Source organism: Schistocerca cancellata, chromosome 4 (assembly GCF_023864275.1).
Source record: "Schistocerca cancellata isolate TAMUIC-IGC-003103 chromosome 4, iqSchCanc2.1, whole genome shotgun sequence".
Taxonomy (NCBI): Eukaryota; Metazoa; Arthropoda; class Insecta; order Orthoptera; family Acrididae; genus Schistocerca; species Schistocerca cancellata.
In genome coordinates this window covers 798022147-798041363 of record NC_064629.1, presented here as the reverse complement: position 1 = coordinate 798041363, position 19217 = coordinate 798022147, and the positions used below count along the sequence as shown (strand labels likewise).

Here is a 19217-nt window from a genome sequence, read left to right as displayed (position 1 = left end):
CTACGTTGCAAATTCTACATCTACATACACTGCTAGAAAAATAGTTGGTACATTCTTTTAGAGGTTTCCAATTCACTCAAGATTTATTGTTGCAACAGTTCATACAGAGTATATGAACAGATTCCATTTACAGATCAGTAGCAGAGTTAGCAGGTATCAACCCATGCTGGAACACCCATATTAGTATGTGGTGTAGCCTTCACAGGTGGCAATTCAGGGACTGACTCTGGCATCCAGTTGATCATACAGATGGTGAATACTGTCCTGGGATATGTTATGCCATGCCTGCTCAATCTGTTCCTGTTGTTCTGTAAGAGTTGTTGGCTCATGAGTCATATGAGTCACTTCTCGTCCCATCATACCCCACACCTGCTCAACTGGAGATAAGTTTGAAGATCATGCTGGCCAGAGAAGCTGCTGCACATCATGCAGAGCACATTGAGTTTTACGGGCAGTGGTTGGGAGAGCATTATCCTGTTGGGACAACACATCACCTTTTGTTGTAAGAATGCAAAAGAAAGGGTCTAACAACATTCTGCACATACCGGGCACTGGTTAGTGTCCCCTGCAGAAACACCGAAGGTGAATGAGAGCTGTCGCTTACCACACCCCACATCATAAGGCCATTGGTGGGGCCAGTATGTCTTGGATAAATGCATGCTACAAGACAGTGCTCAACAGGATTACAACATATGCACGAACGAACATCACTTGCATGCAGGCAGGATATGCTTTTATCGTTGAAGACCATGGTGCATCAATCTATTTTCGAAGAGATCTTCTGACAGTACCAGTCAGGCCGCGCACTTTAATGCTGTGGTTGAGAGGAAGACAGGCTAGAGGTGTGAGTGCTCATAGTCCTACTCCTAATAACCAGTTCGCAACGGGTCATGTTTACACATGTGGGCTCACAAGCCCTCTTATCCATGCTGCCACTGCTGCTCTTACAGTATGACAATCCTTGCGGGCGTCTGTGCTGCGTGGATGTCCAGAACCTCGTCCATTGGTGTGAAAATGTTTAAATGACCACCAATACCTGCATCATTGCACAAATGACGCACTACAGCCAACATGTGGCAATTCTCCAAAAGAACCATCCCGCCACTTGGAAGGCAGCAATGTGACACTTTTCAAACTCGCTCAGTTGGCTTCAGGAAGCATGAGTACATCTCCATGGCATGGTTGCCTGCTTGGTTCACATGTTGGCACCACAAAATGAGTCTTCTGGATGTGAGGATTCTCTATTAAATGGTAGACACAGGTGGCGACAGGTAGCTGTGCAGCTCTCCTATCTGCTGGCGGATGATGTGGAAACCATTATCGAGTACATCTACTATATCCCCCAGGTGGCATATGCCATCATCAGATCAAAATTGATGTCTTCTTTCCAGGTGTACTATTTTCTTTTTCCCCCAGCAGTATACATACTCTTCAAGCCATCATACAGTACTTGGTGGAGAGTAGCCTGGATCACTACTCGTAATTGTCTCTCATGTTCCACTCGCAGAGAGAATGGGAAATATTAGTCTATATTCCTCTATATGAGCCGTAATTTCTCATATCTTATCTTGGTGATCCTTACGCGAAATATATGTTGGTGGCAGTAAAATTGTTCTGCAGTCAGCCTTAAATGCCAGTTGTCTAAATTTTCTCAATAGTGTTCCTTGAAAAGCATGTCGCTTTCCCTCCAGGGATTCCTATTTGAGCTCCGCAGCATATCTGTAATACTCATATATTGTTCAAACCTACCAGTAACAAATGTAGCAGCCCACCCACTGAATTGCTTTGATGTCTTCCTATAATCTGACTTGGTGTAGATCCCACACATTTAAGCAGCACTCAAGAATAGGCTGCACAAGCATCTCATATACAGTCTCTTTTACAGATGAACTGCACTTTGCCAAAACACTTCCAATAAACCAAAGTCAGTCATTTGCCTTTCCTAGCACAATCCTCACACACTCATTCCATTTCGTATTGCTTTATAATGTTACACCCACATCATTAAATGACATGTCTGTATCAAGCAGCACAGTACTAATGCTGTATTCAGACACTGTATGTTTTTTTTCTACTCATCTGTCTTAATTTATATTTTTATACATTGAGAGTTAGCTGCCATTCATCACACCAACTGGAAATTTTGTTTAAGTCATCTTGTACCCTCCCATTGTCACTCAGCAATCACACCTTCCTGTGCACCACAGCATCATCAGCAACCACAGATTGCTGCCCAACCTGTCAGTCAGATCATTTATGCATGTGGAACGTAATAGCAGTCCTATTACACTTCCCCAGGGCACTCCTGATGACACCCTTGTCTCTGATGAACACAAGCCATTGAGGACAATGTACTGGGTTCTCTTACTTAAGAAGTCTTCAAGCCACTCTCACATCTGTGAACCTATTCCATATCCTGGTACCATTGTTAACAGTCTGCAGTGGGGAACACTGCCAAATGCTTTTCATAAATCTAGAAATTCAGACCCTGTCTGTTGCCCTTCATCCATAGTTCACAGTATACCATGTGAGAAAAGGGCAAGCTGAGTTTTGCATGAATGATGCTTTCTAAATTATGTGTTATGAGTCGCTACGGCAACAAGAGCATTTTCTTACTATTTATAATGAAATGTGGACACTTTGTAAACTGGAAGACTTGTTAGCTCTTGATTCCAATCTTGCTCGAGACCTTGACTTTTGCCATATTTTTACCTATTTTCTTACCAAGCTACAATCCTCCAGACCAAAACTCAGTACAGAAATCATAATTTCTCCATCTTAAGCCTTCCTGAGACCTCGATTTACTACCCCTTTGAGCTAAAGATGAGAAATTTGAGAAATTGTGACATTGTACCATTATTAAAACTTATATTTTTCTACTTATACTGACAGAATTTTTATTTTTTTGCGAATACAAAATCTGATTGAACTGTGTGTGGAAATGAATTTTTTTTTGTGTACTCTCACTGTCAGGCTTAAATACTTCCATGGTAGTTATGAAATACTTTTTGGGTAGCACACAGGGCTTCACACACAGAGAGACACCATATTGAAGTCAATGTGTGCAGTATTTTACTAATGCGTAAAATTTTGAACAGGCTCATATAACGGATTCTATTTGTTTTACTAAATTACACTTTCGTTGTAAGGTTATTGTGGTAAGTTGTAATTCATTTGTATAAGAACAGTGAATATTTGTGTAGTGTTTTTCATTGGTTTACTGAACATAACAAAAAGCTTACGAGAGAAATTAACATTATATCCTCTCATATTAACTGAAACAGTCTGATGAGACTCAGGCAGATTTTGATTCCACACCTGTAGAAAGCAACTAGTTTAGAGATAAAGATGATGTCAGTTCAAGTTTAAAGTGCACAGTTGTCCACAAAATTTTTTTCTAATACTTGTTTGATAAAAAAGCAAGAAAGGTAAATATTTGAGGGAGCAAGATTATAAGTACAAATGTGGTAGGAATGGCTTTCCAGACAAGCTCCTAGATAGGTTCTTTCACGAAACCAGCAAGCGCAGATGGACATTTTCATGCAGTATTAACTCTTGCAGCAGTTTCCTTTGTCGCTTCTCTTATATTGCAATTGCAAGGCATCTCAGTTGTTGGCAACAGATGCCAGCTGTGATGAACAGACATTTCCAATAACATGGAACACCTATTTGTGTCTTCGGACACACAATGTTATATTTTGTGTACTCACACTGGCCTTTGTTTAAGATATTTTTCTGTTAGGGCCAACCATTATTTTTTAATGAAGTTAACACACAAATCTCCATCTGACCACCCTGATTGAGGTTTTCTGTTATTTCCTTAATCAATAAGACAAATGCATAGATCTTTCCTTTGAAAGGTTTATGCCAATTTCCATCCCTCTCCTAGCTTCTGCTACATCTCTAATGACCTCATCATCAGCAAAAGGGCATTTAATCATCTGCCCTTCCTTTTTTTCCCCGACATTGGCCACTCAATGCAAGTGTCTCATGAAGGTTGCAGTTCATCACATTTGCCAGCAAACACGTGGACCACATTGCTGAATCATAAAAATGTCCTTCATCAAAGATCAACTGTCTTCTTAAACAGGGCAAATAATTCACCTGTAAATAATCCTACTTGATAGAAGAAATCCATTTTCTGATGTGATTTCTTTGTTGTGCTTTCCTCGTACATGGCAACAAATGTTTTGAGCTGTTTCTACTACCTGCAACTCTCTATTAAATCCAAAGTGAACAAAATATCTCAAATGAGAGGCTACAGGCCATATTTACTACGACACTACAAATGTACACAACACCACAGCAGCTCAAGTGAAAAAAAAAGCTTTCTACAGAAATGTTGTATCCTACCATGTTGCCACTTTGTGCAGATGGTTGGTATGTGATTTTATTTCAGTGATAACAAAGTCAAAAGTATGCACTGTGTGTATGGTGAATGGCATTTTGACAAACAAGGAAATGAATGTTTTGTACAGCATGTGATCCACCTCCAGGGAATTGGAATTCTCATCCAGTGTGGAGCATACATCATTACGATAAAATGAGAAGGTTAAGATTTTTGTGCCAGACCAGGATTTTAAATTGGACATGAACCTTTTCTGGAGACTGAAAAGTTTGGAATCATGGGGAAACAACAAAACGATCATCCTGAAGATGGGTGGCAGAGTTTGGTGGTCTGTTGGAATAATTCTAGCTTTATATGCTTACTGTCTGGGTTCGATTCACACTTCAGACAACCACTTTTACAAGAACGAAGACCCTCTTTACCTTTGATAATGCCAACTGAACAACTTACAGTTGTACCATGAGTTCAAATTGACATTAAACACAATATACCTTCACTACTGACTGCAGCAGAGTTTGTATAGGTTGGGCCATGACAGAAACAGAAGCTACTGCAAGTGCAAACTCTGCCACCCATCTTCAGGATGATCGTTTTGTTGTTTCCCCATGATTCCAAACTTTTCAGTCTCCGGAAAAGGTTCATGTCCAATTTAAAATCCTGGTCTGGCACAAAAATCTTAACCTTCTCATTTTAAGCTGTAGCATGTGCACCCCAAATTAAAAAAAAAAAAAAAAAAAAAATGATGATGATGATTTTTGACATGTCTTTGTGTGCTGTCAGTAGTTAGGATAGGTGCTGGTTTTGATTCCAGTCACACAGAACTTTTCATACCACTTCAGGTTCAAACATGCCACTCCTAACTACTGGTGAAAAATGATTTGGTGGTTGTCTCTCTTTGTGTGTAGTCAGCAATGAAGATATGTACAACTACATCCATACTTTGCAAACCACTGTGAAGTGCATGGCAGAGGTTACATTCCATTGCACCAATTCTTAGGGCTTATCCCCATTCTATTCATATATGGAGCATGGCAAGAATGACTGTTTAAACGCCTCTGTGCATGCTGTAATTAATCTACTCTTGTCCTCCCAATCCCTATGGGAGTGATATGCCAAGGGTTGTACTACATTCCTAGAGTCATCATTTAAAGCCAGTTCTTGAAAGTTTGTATGTAGGCTTTCTCAGGACAGTTTACGTCTATTTTCAAGAATCTGCCAGTTCAGTTCTTTCAACATCTCCGCGACACACTCCCGCATGTCAAATTACCTGTCACAGTTCATGCTGCCCTTATCTGTATACATTCAATATCCCCTCATAGTACAGGTCCCACACACTTGGACAATATTCTAGGATGGAATGTATGAGTAATTTGTAAGCAATTTCCTTTGCAGATTACAATATTTCCCTTGTATTCTATCAGTAAACCGAATCCTGCTACCTGCTTTACCCACAAATGGACCTACGTGATTATTCCACTTAATGTCCCTACAAACTTTTACACTTAGGTACTTGTATGAGTTTACCAATTCCAACTGTGACTGCCTGATATTATAGTCAGAGGATACTATGTTTTTTCATCACATGAAGTGCACAATTATACATTTCTGAGCACTTAGAGCAAATTGCCATAAGATCTAACTGAATATTTGTGCAGCTTCTTTCAGACTGTAATTCATTAAAGATAATTGCATCATCTGCAAGAAGTCTGCAGGTTCAACTCCCAGTCAGCTCAGAACTTTTTGTCACATTATTTCCAGTTCAAACATTGCACATCTCACTACTGCTGAAGTAAACTGATATCTAGTATCTATTTGTGGCTAGAAAACAAGGGCATCAGATGCCAAGATCAAATTCCAGAAAGAAAAAAAAAAAACATTTTCGGCTCATTATTTCTATTTCAATCATCTTGCTACTTGTGAAAGTTTTCAATAACATTTGATTGTTTAGTTAATTGTTGATTAGGTGCTGGGTTCAAATCCCCACAAACTTAGTCATATCATTTCAAGTTTCAACTTGCACATATGTTGTTATCTGTAAATGAAACCATAAATAAGATCTTTCGTGTTTGGTTAAGGGGGACAATAGTTTTTGGATAGGAGTCTCAGATCACAGTCCAGAACAAAAGTTTTCATTGTATAATTTCAAGCTGATTGCTTTTTGAAATGTCATTTATTGTAACACATTTGAATTTACAAGCATTAGTGTGGTATTAATTTGCATCTGGATTGATTGCCATCCAGGACAATGTTCTCTAGTTGTCTCTCATAGTAACCATTTCATATAGTCAAATGACTAAACCAAAAAAATATTAGAGCACACGGAAGAAAGATATATTATGTGGTTCACATATGAATCAGGCAGAACACAATTCAGGTCATTCAGATACTTTAGAGCACAATAGTACAAGCAATTTATAGTGTACCCCACAAAAGGAGATTATTGGAGTATAATTATTCTGTTCAGCACTAATATTTTGCTTGCTTAATAAGCAGAAACCACTTCCAGTTATTTCACTGACTATATTAGGCAATAAATAAATTGACTAAAATGGTAATAAACTATAAAATTTAGGTAGATGAAAAATTTGTAACAAATAAAATTATGTAAAATGTAGACAAAACCACAGCACCATTCAGAGGGTGAATTTTGTTCTTATGATATATGCAAGAGCAAACTCATCAATAGCTAATTAAGATTTTCAAATTAAGCAATAATAATGTTCTATAAGTGTGTTAACTGAAACTGATTACCTAAAAAGCTGCCATGAAAGTAGTGTTGGAGCTCATAAGTAAATGTGTCAAATAGGGCTGTGTTACGACAGATACCTATAGCATAAGTTTCTCTTGAAAAGAGGACATAAGGCATCTCCAAACCAAGTATTAAAAGTAGCATAAGAAAGGAGAAAAATTTTTGGTAGAGAGTCTCATGAGGGCAGATTTCAATTTTAGGTACAGAGTCTTATGATGGCAGTTTTCAGCAAATGAAAAGTTAAACAAGAAGTGTCCTTGGCGGACATAATACATGGGAGTTCTGAGGTTTTCTAACTGAGCGAGAAAGATAGTCATACTCCAAAAGTCCTATAAAAATGACTGGCTACTTCATTATTAACTGATTACTTTTTTTGTACCTTGTTGACAGATTTTTCCCTTTCATTTGCAGTTCAGCTAGTTCTTATTATAAATGTATGTTTTTATCTGTTGTGAAACAGCCATTACCTTCAAGGCACTTAAAGATCATACATTCCACTGAGAGACAATGTAGCAATCTGTTCAACAACTCATTCCACCACATTACATCATGACATTCAAATTATCTTTGGAACATGGAACTAACTGATATCTTTGTAGGACACAGAAAAATTAACATTGCTTTCTGCATCTATCAAATATGCAATATTATGTATCGGATTCCATGTTGGCATAATTTATCCAAATAATTTTTAAATTGCCTCACAGCTGAACCTTATCATATTTTTATTAATTTTTTGTGCACAGTAGTTTACTAGGTAAAATGAATATTAATGTAGCACAATAATGGACTGTGTGGCAAGTGAAACACTGCTGATAATTGTAGCCCTCCCGCCGGAGGTTCGAGCCCCCCCTCGGGCATGGGTGTGTGTGTGTGTGTTGTTCTTAGCATAAGTTAGTTTAAGTAGTAAGTGCAGGGACCGATGACCGCAGCAGTTTGGTCCCTTAGGAATTCGCACACACATTTGAACATTTGGTAATTGTAGAGCAGGCAAAGGTGTGAAATTTATGAGAATCATATAGTCTAATTTATTATATTCTTATACAAAATAGCTTCTCAAGCTACAATGCAATGCAAATATAATTATTTTTGTCACATACACACACACAGAGAGAGAGACAGAATATTGGGTACATTTAGAAAATTTTTACTTGGATCTTATGGATACATTTGATTCTGATTAAGTCAGTCATTATAGTGTAATTAGACAAACAAATTTATTTACTATAGCTCACAGTATATTGTTATCCAAAAATACAGCAGACTGCTTTTGTCACTCACTCAATATTTTCAGCTAGTCTAGGTTCCACATCGATCTTGCATACAGATATGTACAAAGCATAAAGTTATGGCATAATTGTTCAACTTAGCAAGTAGTAAGAGGAAATATCTCCCCTAAATATCACGTAGTTAAACATGAATGAAAATTACACCATTCCTCTATACAACTGGCAGGATTGCTCGTCATGGGAACTGAATAAATGCTAGACAGCTGCATTCTCAGGAGACACACAGCAGAGCTATACCGAGGAGACATCATCAGTGTTATCAGTGATCATCTGATGCAGAAGACAAAACACATTTTGTGAATTATTACAAGGATTAATATAGAACTCCAACTGTTGAAAACCCTCCATCTGAATTTTAGTTTTTTTCTTTTTCTTTTTTTTTTTTTTTAATCATTAGGAAGCATTAGCAACCAATGAACCGCACAATAATAAAATATGTACAATCTAATGTTAGATACAATATAACACATAATGGAATGAGAACATCTACTACACACAAAATATCATTTTCATGATAAATGAGATGATAAAAATACCACAATCATCTGCATGGTATACTTCACCACTTACGGTGTTTGCAGTTTATCAAAAGGTAAACTTGGCTACAGTACTTACTGTACAGGCATTTCTTGAATACAATGTACATAACTTTTACACAGAATACTTTGCAGACTCAATGGAGATTTGTTGGTAGACTATATACAATAAAAATTTACAACTCCTCTGGGAGATAGTTGGAACTGCTACATTAAAGGCATAAAGGAAGTCTGTAATACATACTGAAAAGTTACTGTGTTCCATAATTTATATAACAATGACATAGTATTGGCCTACACAAACCCACTGTGCAAAAAACACAAGTCATAATTTCAATCCAAATATCCTATAGTAAAAGGATAATAAAACTTCTACTTTCTGTTAAAATGCTTGTAGCTTCTAAAAATGCAGTGTCTGCACAGTTTCCCAGAAAAATAAAAATAAAAAAAACACAGATTCCTTGCTACGATCTATTTAAAAAATGCTACATTGATATAAAATGTAATATGCAGTATCAGTCCTGCTAAAATTAGTCAAGGGAATATGTTTTTAAATTTGCTGCTATAATACTTTTCTGTAGAATATGCAACTCCAACCAGCCATAAGCTCTCATTACAGCAGATCTTACACGTTTTCGCATGCTGGTAAGAATAACGGCCTTGCATCAAAAGCCGTACACATTCTCATCACTGTAAGCAATGTACAAAAAGCAGTCTTCTTCATGATGTTCCTGCAAACAAACAAAAACATTAATTTTTTTTTCTTTGTGAAGACCAAACTTGCCTACAATAAAATATGATTAAAGAACACATTATGTACTGGAAGTATCTGCATCGCTTAAGGCTAAGATTCAAGTGGTGTGCAAAGAGAGCAAACACATGGTATGGTGTTGCGTATTTCACATTTACCAACTTGCAGGAGCTTGTCATACGGGCTGATACAATAATATGCTGTGGACAAAAGGAATACAATCATCCAAATTACCACCTAAAATAGGACAAATTCAAAATATGTCATCCCCGGTCAGAGTGGATTTCATTTATCTTTTATTGCATTTCTCTGTTTCATGCCACAATATAAGTAGAGTGTCTCAACAACTTCAGATGTTTGGCACAGTGCTTTTTAATAAAAAAGCAAACTCATTTAATATGAGGTGTGGTACTAGTTAACACAGTATTGACAGTTTTAAAACATCACTGCAGAGATACCAATCAGGCTGGTATGTCCCTTACTGTCTGATCACAGAAGTGCAGCCAAGATGAAAATATTGCACATTGTCCTCATTCTTACCCCAACACATTGAGAGCTACCTATCCCTAAATTTTAAAAAAAGATACACACAGCTCAAATATGCCATATTGCTACAAAATTCAACACAGCATATTATTTCAGTCAACCCTCCTATCACAATAAAAACTGAGTAAGGTGGCACAGTGATTAAAGTACTGGACTTGCATTAGGAAGGAGTGGGTTTCAAATCTCTGCCTGTTTATTACAATTTAGACTTGAGTGAGGGTAAAAATTATGAAAACTACCAGAAGACAGTATCAACATCAGTTGAGCTATACAGTTTAACCTGAAAGACCTGGATGGGTCCCATATATTTTGCCTGTTAACTTCAAAAACACCTGAAAAATGTGGTACTTCTGTGGAATAATTTTCTATCAACAGTACTCATCAAGATGACACCCCCCCCCCCCTCTCCAATGTCCCTCAAGAGTGTTAGTACAGGCCCCAGTTTCATAGCCTTTAATTAAATATTATGGTTCACATCAAAGTGATTATATATCCCTCTACTGCCCAACCCGTTATATGAAGCAAACCTGTCCGCCATGAAGGTACATACCCTTGCATTCATGAAGTCAAAACACAGTTACTGTGATTTTTAACAATATGAAAAAACATCATCACAATCCCCAACAGAAACAATGACCTCAAAAGTTGCAACACCAATAACAACTTTATGCCCCCAACCACCTACGTCTTTTCAAAGGACGACTCGTCTACTTCCACTTCAGCCCTGGTACCTAGTTAATGAATTCATCACACAGCACTCACAGAATGTAAATCAATAATTACCATACTTTCAGGAACACCAGTCTCATGCATGGCATATTTAACTGAGGACTGAAAGCAAAAACTTTGTCAAACATAACTAAAACATAAATATTGAACCCTGACTTCTCAAATAAAATTCTGCACCTGATAGGCCACCACAAATTATCCCCACGACATCTCCACATGTCAGAAGAATGTTGTCATGACACCTTTGTCCATTTCATATCACTGCCACACACGTCATTCACAGTATTCCCCTGACACCCAACAGTTGCAAAAAATTAATACTTGATTCAGCACCCCCATTTCACTCCACAACACTCAACCATTGAAGATTAATTTTGAATCCTTGTTGCAAACAATAACATAGCAAGATCACAATCGAAATAACCAACTAATCAAACAAGCTTTATACCACAAATTATAAACGGTCTAAGAAACAAGGGAGTATACAATTAGAAATTAAAGAAAAGATACATATGTCACATAACTATAACAAACAACGTAACATTTGATCAGTAAAAGAAATCACAATGCCAAACAAAAATGTAATTTCCAAAAATCAAATTTGTTTACCTAAAATTCAAAATAACAGTTTCCTCCAGTTACTAAGACAACCATATACAATATTTAATCTCTGGATATTTACAAACTTGCTGGAAATGCATTAGATACTATAAATATCAACTGGGCTTCCACACAGTATGAATTTTGGTTTTGCCCAAAGAAAATATATCAATGTTCCAGAACAAATTTTCATTCTGCCGTGGAGTGTGCACTAATTTCAAACTTCTTAGCAGATTAAAACTGTGTGCCAGACTGTGACTCAAACCTGGTTTCTTTGGCCTTTGCAGGCAAGTGCTCAACCAACTGAAATATCCAAGTATGACTTGTGCCGCATCCTCACAACTTTGTTCCACCAGAACCTCATCTCCTGCCTTCTGTACACACAGTTTGGGAATGAAAGGGCTAAATTATTTATAGGTCAGGGCCAGGGGCAGTCACGGCAGTTTTTCTCACTGTTCATAGGTTGGTAACACACCAGTTTCACATAGCCAGTGGGATGATACTTCCACATAACAAATGAAAGCCAAGACAATAACTTTCTAGCATTGGAATAGAAGAATTCACTTCTCTACTGTTGTCATAAATATCTGTCTGGTCCCCCCCCCCCCCCCCCCCCAAATATGTGGTTAGACTGGGACCTAATAGCACAACTTAAACTGCTGTGAGTGAAACAAGCAGGAATTGAATTTATTATCTTCATTGTCAAAATATTTGCCAGTTTCATTCAATTGTGTTATGATTTTGGAAATTGTGATGTACTGATATGGAAATGTGACATTATTCCTTCGGAATGTGTTGTCTATCTGCTGCTCTCTCATTGGCTGCATGGACCTAGCAGCAGACACACTCTCTTTCCTTCCTACCATACCACACAGCGAGTGTTGGAAACATTGCTGCATGAAATACATTTAAGTCTACATCAATACTCCACAAGCCACTTGACAGTATGTGATGGAGGATATATCTGGAACCACCAACTGATCTCCCCCCCCCCCCCCCCCCCCCCGTTCTGTTTGCAAATGGCATGTGGGAAGAATCACTGTTGGTAAGCCTCTATATTAGTTCAAATTTCCTGAATTTCTTGTTGCGGCCATTCACAAGGCATATGTAGTAATATGTAAGTAGTAATATGTTATCCGACTCTTCCCAGACAGTACTCTCGAAATTTTGATTGTAAGCCTCTCCGTAATGCATAACACCTCTCTTGTAGTGTGTACCAGTGGAGTTTGTTGATACTCTCTGTAAGTACTTCACTGAACCTGAACTAGACTATTACCAAATGAAAGCCAAATGTTCTGAAAAAAGAGTTAACACTAAATGATCCATCATTTGTTTCATTTTAATAATACTTCAGAAAATATTTGACAGGCCATAATAATGAAACAAAAAGTAAATGTATATTAGATGTATGATTTAAATTATTATATATTACCTTCATAATCCCTGCAAAACTTTCAGCAGCAAGTTACACACCTATTTATTTGTTCATCCAGAGAAGTACCACAATGATACAGTATTTTTCATCATAATACAATCTAATGTAAAGAAATACTCTCTCTCTCTCTCTCTCTCTCTCTCTCTCTCTCTCTCTCACTCACACACACACACACACACACACACACACACACACACACACAGAGAGAGAGAGAGAGAGAGAGAGAGAGAGAGAGAGAGAGAGAGAGCACAGAGCTATACATTAAGGGTATAAAAGATAGCTGTTCAGCCTTGTTACCTTGCTGAAGGAAAAATCTCATTACTTGCATGGCAAAACCACAGAACTCCTCAATCACAATAGCTATATATGCTACATCCACTCAGATTTCTGACAATATTATTTTACAACACACTCTTGGAGAGAAGAAGCTTACAGGAGTAATGACTATTAACAGCTACTCAAAGAAAAGAGACTGAAAAATACCATTTGCCAGAACGAAAGAGGCCAGGTTACTTTTCAGTAGCGAAGACCAAGTCAAATTGTTAAGAACAGCATCATTTGAAGCAAAGAAAACTGCATTTATTTTTAAACACTCCATTTTCTTATTAAAAAAAAGTAAATGAAATTAAATGACCTGCTAATTATTCAGCAATCACAAATAAGAAACTTTCTTTACTTAAATTATTTTACAGTTTCTCAAATGTAGATCCTAGACCTCTGAGAGATAATATTTAGGTGCCTATTACCTGAAAATAAACCCTAAAATTTCTGGGAAAGAGGAAGGAATGTGTATTGTTATAATCATGTGACAATTTTATGTACGCAAGGTTTAAATTCCTACTTTGTTCCAGTCCCCTTACAGACATATGGACATCTATGGCTCCACTTCTTAACAGCCCCCTGTCAATTGACACACTTCATGTATTCCCATATGATGCAGTCTTTCACAAAACATATTACAATGTGATGAACAGTAAGCATGAAATATATGAACATGAATCTTAAACTTTACTTCATGTGCAAATCAACCACAGAAATCAAGTGTGTGTCCTTGGAAAAATATCACTGACTCATAACTGCAGCTTCAATGCACATTTAGCTCCCCAAACTCTGTGATTACAAGTACCATTTGCTGTACAATTTTACCTATAAATACAGGGGGAAAAAAAGACAAAAATATCCTGCAGGTAAACTTATAAAAGCATCTGCACTGCTTTAAGAACAAGCAGCCTGGATCTTAATTATTACACACATCTGTGATAATAGGAGATGCAACTGCATTTCATACCATTATTCACAATTCAACAAAGAAGTTGGGCACCTGTTCTCCCTTTCTAATCTCAACAATTTACTAAAATATCTCCAGAAATAGAGTACTGTAAATGGGCAACAGAAGCATCACTATAGAAATATGGTACTGTAAATGGGCAACAATGACGATTTCCAGGTTTGCAAATATGTAATATTATGAGTAATCACCCTTACCTGATACAATGACCCCATGGTAGCACTTGTTGGCGGTATCACATTGTTAACAAAGAAGAAGAGTGCATCCTCAGGTCTCAAATGAATCCTTTTTCTTATAAGAAAATAAAACTGTCCAACTGTAAGATCTGAAGGGACAAGGTATTTTTTCTTATCTAGATCACCAATCCTTGCTTTTGGTGCCTTCTCCACAATAACCTGAAAAAATAGGTAGCTTACTTTTTATATAACTCATCCGAGAACTGCATCAAACTAGTCTTCACACTGAAGACAACCATAAAAACTACAGCAATATACTTAACCATAAAAAAAAAGACTATAGTGGGGAATACAAGGACAATAAGCACTTCACTGCCCACCGTTTTGAGCACCGAAAATGCAAGATTAAGCCAGAAATAAGGACATTTTTGCAACCCCTCCCCCACCCATAACATCTGAATCACCTCACAAACCTGCAGGTATAACAGTTTATTTTTCGTGTACTTATAAAGCAAAAATAAAGTAAATTAAATACAATAGACTCGCTAAGACTTGAGCACTGGATGCCCCAGTTATTAGCTCCGAGATATTAATATCAAACTGAGAAAGTAGCGTTATCTTTCAAAGTACTGGGCTTCTTTGTAACTTCATTCCGCTGATTTTAGACTGCCGAAATAGCAATTTGGCACAGCAGTTTCGTGGCAAGCTAACTGTCTTGCACAAGTCGTTATTGGCTGCTACTTCTCTTTGTTGATCGATTCGTCATCTCCTTTCTTTCATCCATGATTGTGTTCCTTCATTACGACTACTGTTCACGGAACAAGATAATCAACTAAATTAGTACAAACGACGAAACAGAGTGACGCGCATTATTAAACTGGAAGTAAGTTTGTAACACCACACTTTTTAGCTCAAACAGAAAGGGGGGGGGGGGGGGCTTTTACCATTCCGTAGTGCCACTGTGCTAACGTCAGCGTTTACACAGTAACTATGAGACTGGTACTGAACTCTCAAAAAGTCAAATAGCCTGAAATACCAGATTTTCTGGGGCAGGTAAAACAAAACAACCGTCTTTATTTTCAAAAGTGTTTCTTCCCGTCTTGAATACTAGAAACTGTGTTAGGCTGGATCGTTCCGTCCTTTACAATACAACAAAGTAAATTCATTATGGTAATGAAATACAGTGCTCAAATACAAAACAAAAGTAAAATAGACGAAATATTTCACGAAAAATAATTCTAATACTCGGAAGAGTGGGCGACTGGAAGGAAAATTCCTTTTAAATGTCAAGCTCCATAAACCCTATACAAGTATCAATAGTTTAACTGTATCTTAATCTAATTATTGTAGTAAGTGAGTCTACTTGCACAGTTTTCGAGCGGCCATCAAACAACTGCAACAAATATCTACAGAATTTTTGGAGACAAAAACATTATTACTTACAGGAACTCTGTCCGGATATTTTCGGCGTATTTTCTCTCCTTCAGCTTTTCTTTTCTCAAACGGATGTTCTTCCTTGTATTGAAACTTCATCTTCCCTAAATTTCTTTCTTCCCTAATCACCAATTGCAAATATACGCAGTTTCTCAGCCACGAATGACAGTTTCACCACACTGTCTTGTGACAAAGACCAAAGTTATAACTGCAAGGATCCTGAGATACTGTTCCGCAGCATTCGCAAATGTCGGTATTTGATTTGAACCACGGCTGCCTGTTTAACAGGAAGTATTTACTCATTAGGGGCTATGTGAGGAGTTATTAGTTTCGACGGAAAAGTCTTATCACATGCCCTTCAGCGAACAAATTTTAGTTAGATGCGTTAGTTAAGCGTTACCTTACAGATCTCTCAACGATGTAGTCCCTTAAAGCAGTTCTCGAAGAATGTTGGATTCATTTAAAGGTGAAAGCAGGTGACCTGTGTCTCTATAATTGTGGAGTGTGGTTAGCCAATCTATTTGAAATAAGTCCCTGTATTCCATAACGACACATTTATTACTAACACAGTAAAACCGTTTACAATTAAATAGTTGAAACATTTCATCACAGAAGTTACTAAAAGTCGAAGGCACAGTTACGACAGCACAGCGAATAGACTCAGATTACACCCTACCGCAGACTGACGAGATTAGGGTGCAGCAGAAATCTTCGCTTAAGTTCACAGTTATTTTAGTGTGACCTGTAGCAGAATGATTTTCATTTGTTTGCTAATTTACTTGATTTACTCCATAGTGTTATAGTAGTATCGAAGTTTTAGTAACCTGTGAGCTCCTCCTAGCATTTACTATGCCAAAAGTGGATCTTAAGAATTAATATTATTTAATAAAGAAATTCTCAATTTCAAACCTGAATGTATTTGGTTCCTCCACCTAATGACTGGCAAGCAAGATTCTTTCTCATGGCTCGCACACCTCTCCTCACTCGAATGACTCATTACCGTGCCATATGATCCACCCATTACCAATGCCTGTATGAGTAATAGCTTCTCACTCAGTGCTGTTGTATTCTGCAGTGATACTTAAGGTAGTGAATTACTTCTACTAGCTGCTGTGTCCCAATAAAATGTAAAATTTAGAAAACAAAATGTTGTTCAAAATTACAGGAATTTGTCAGCTTCATGTCTATGTTTTAGATCTTTATCTTTTCTGTAAGCAAGGTTGTGTTTTTTAAATGCTTCATTTAGTGAAATGATTCCTTTACCTTCATCTCGTTTTTTTTATCTGGACAACAATAATTACATCCAGGAAGATGCATTTCAAAATGAAGTTTATTAATAAAGTAATATATTAACCAATTCCTTACCATGTTTCTTTGATTTCCAAAATGTATGTTGTAAATAATTTAACAATCGTATTGAATATGGTATGCCTTTAGGGTTATTAATAATGAACTCATGAAGATTATCTGACAACATTTTCGATATACCAAATTTCCAGAATGAAATTTTCAGTTGGCAGCAGAGTATCCGCTGATATGAAACTTTCTGGCAGATTAAAACTGTTTGCCATAACGAGAGTTGGGCTTGGGACCTTTGCCTTTTGCAGGTAAGTGCTCTACTGTCTAAGCCACCCAATCACAACTCCTGGCCTGTAATCATAGCTGTACTTCTGCCAGTAGCTCATCTCTTACCTTCCAAATTTTACAGAAGTTCTCCAGCCAAACTTGTGGGACTAGCACTCTCAGAAGAAAGTTTTAAGGTGCCAAGAAGTTTCATGTCAGCACACACACCACTGCTGAGCGAAAATTTCATTCTGGAAACATCCCACAGTCTGTGGCTAAGCCACATCTCTGCAATTTCCTTTCTTCCAATAGTGCTAGTCCCATAGGTCTGTGAAGTGTGGAAGGAAGGAGACGAGATACTGATGGAAGTAAGGCTGTAAGAATAGGTCGTGAGTCACACTTAGACAGCTCAGTTCATCTTCCTTGACAAGGGCGTGGCTAGATCCACCCACAGGTAGGAGAGAGCCACATTCCACTCCAAAGACACTGCCCTGTTATTCTTAGGGAGTTGTGCTATTTGCATATTTGAAGGCGACTTCAACTATGTCTTGCAACAGAGAGATCAGGCGCCTCCAATTAATATCTGTCAAGAACTCCACATGATCGACTGAGAATTCTGGCTTGGCGACACGAAAAGTGAAGTTTGGCAATGCCTGTGGCCTGACGTATCAAACAAGGCATTCGGAAAGTCGTCATGAGAGGATTTACGTCTCCCGAAAGCTAGCATCTGATGTCAAATACGTTGAACTTGGCAGCTGTCTGACCACAGTGCATGTATCTGCACTATTCTCCTCAAATCGCAATCAATCTGATGCAGTCATACGCCATGGGAAATGAATATCACACACCTCCAGGAGGCAGAATATCAACGGCACATAACAGAAACTTGGACGGCTTGCAAACGACTATTCCCCACCTACAGAAGGATTTTAGAATGGTAGTTATAGTGTGCCAAGTCCTTCTTACAGCAAACCCTGATGTGATACAAGAAAGATATGGCGGAATGGCGCCAACACACAACTAGTTACTATTATACCGTCTTCTGAGACTTAGACATCCAAGGTTCCGACCCATACACCCAGAGGGAGGAGCAGCAGATTAAGTCGTGCATAGTAACAATGACCTGACGTCGTCTACAGGGTCTCCTCATGAGAACGCATCTACAGGACTCACCTACCATGCATCATATCACTAACAATGATTGACGACGACACCGCCGACGACGACTGCTCGTAACCAAACCCATCATGCCATAGCCACCGACCTTCAATCAACAATATGAAATAGTCACCACTTTTGGCGATCACTATGGGAACATCCATGGCGTTGGGATTGCCAATGCTACAGCAATTGATCAGATCTTGTCTTATATCACCCACAGAATCCCCAACAGAGAAGATACCCAACCAACAGAACAGATCACTAGGGACGAACTGGAGGCTGCCATCGACAAGGATGCCATTATCAGATCCTCTAGTATAGAAAGGTTGCCTGTAGAGTTCTATCATGTCTTCTGGATGTTAATGGCCCTGAGATGGACCAGTATGTTTCAAGAACTTTTTACGCCAAGCTATGTTGCCCCTCCTGGATTTGTCAAGGGCATCATCATTCCTATATGTAAGCCACACTGTGGTGTGGCAATCAACAATTACCATCTGCTAACCCTTCTTAATGTGGACTACGTAAGTTTTGCCCCCATGTTGGTTGCAACTCTTCATCCCCTAATTTACAGCACCTTTTCACTGAAACACACTATCCCATGTGGTTAAGTGA

The 19217-nt window shown here is 38.0% G+C and overlaps 1 protein-coding gene across 1 annotated transcript; it reads right to left on the bottom strand.

Annotated features, from left to right (window-relative positions):
- Nucleotides 1–8106: 8106 nt before the first annotated feature.
- On the bottom strand, nucleotides 8107–16099 carry LOC126184704 (gamma-aminobutyric acid receptor-associated protein). The gene is made up of 3 exons (XM_049927220.1): nucleotides 15891–16099; nucleotides 14469–14666; nucleotides 8107–9653 (listed from the first exon to the last, which is right to left on the bottom strand). Exons 1-3 carry the CDS (start codon nucleotides 15978–15980, stop codon nucleotides 9588–9590), a joined length of 354 nt encoding a protein of 117 aa, XP_049783177.1. The 5' UTR covers nucleotides 15981–16099; the 3' UTR covers nucleotides 8107–9587.
- Between the last annotated feature and the right edge of the window lie 3118 nt (nucleotides 16100–19217).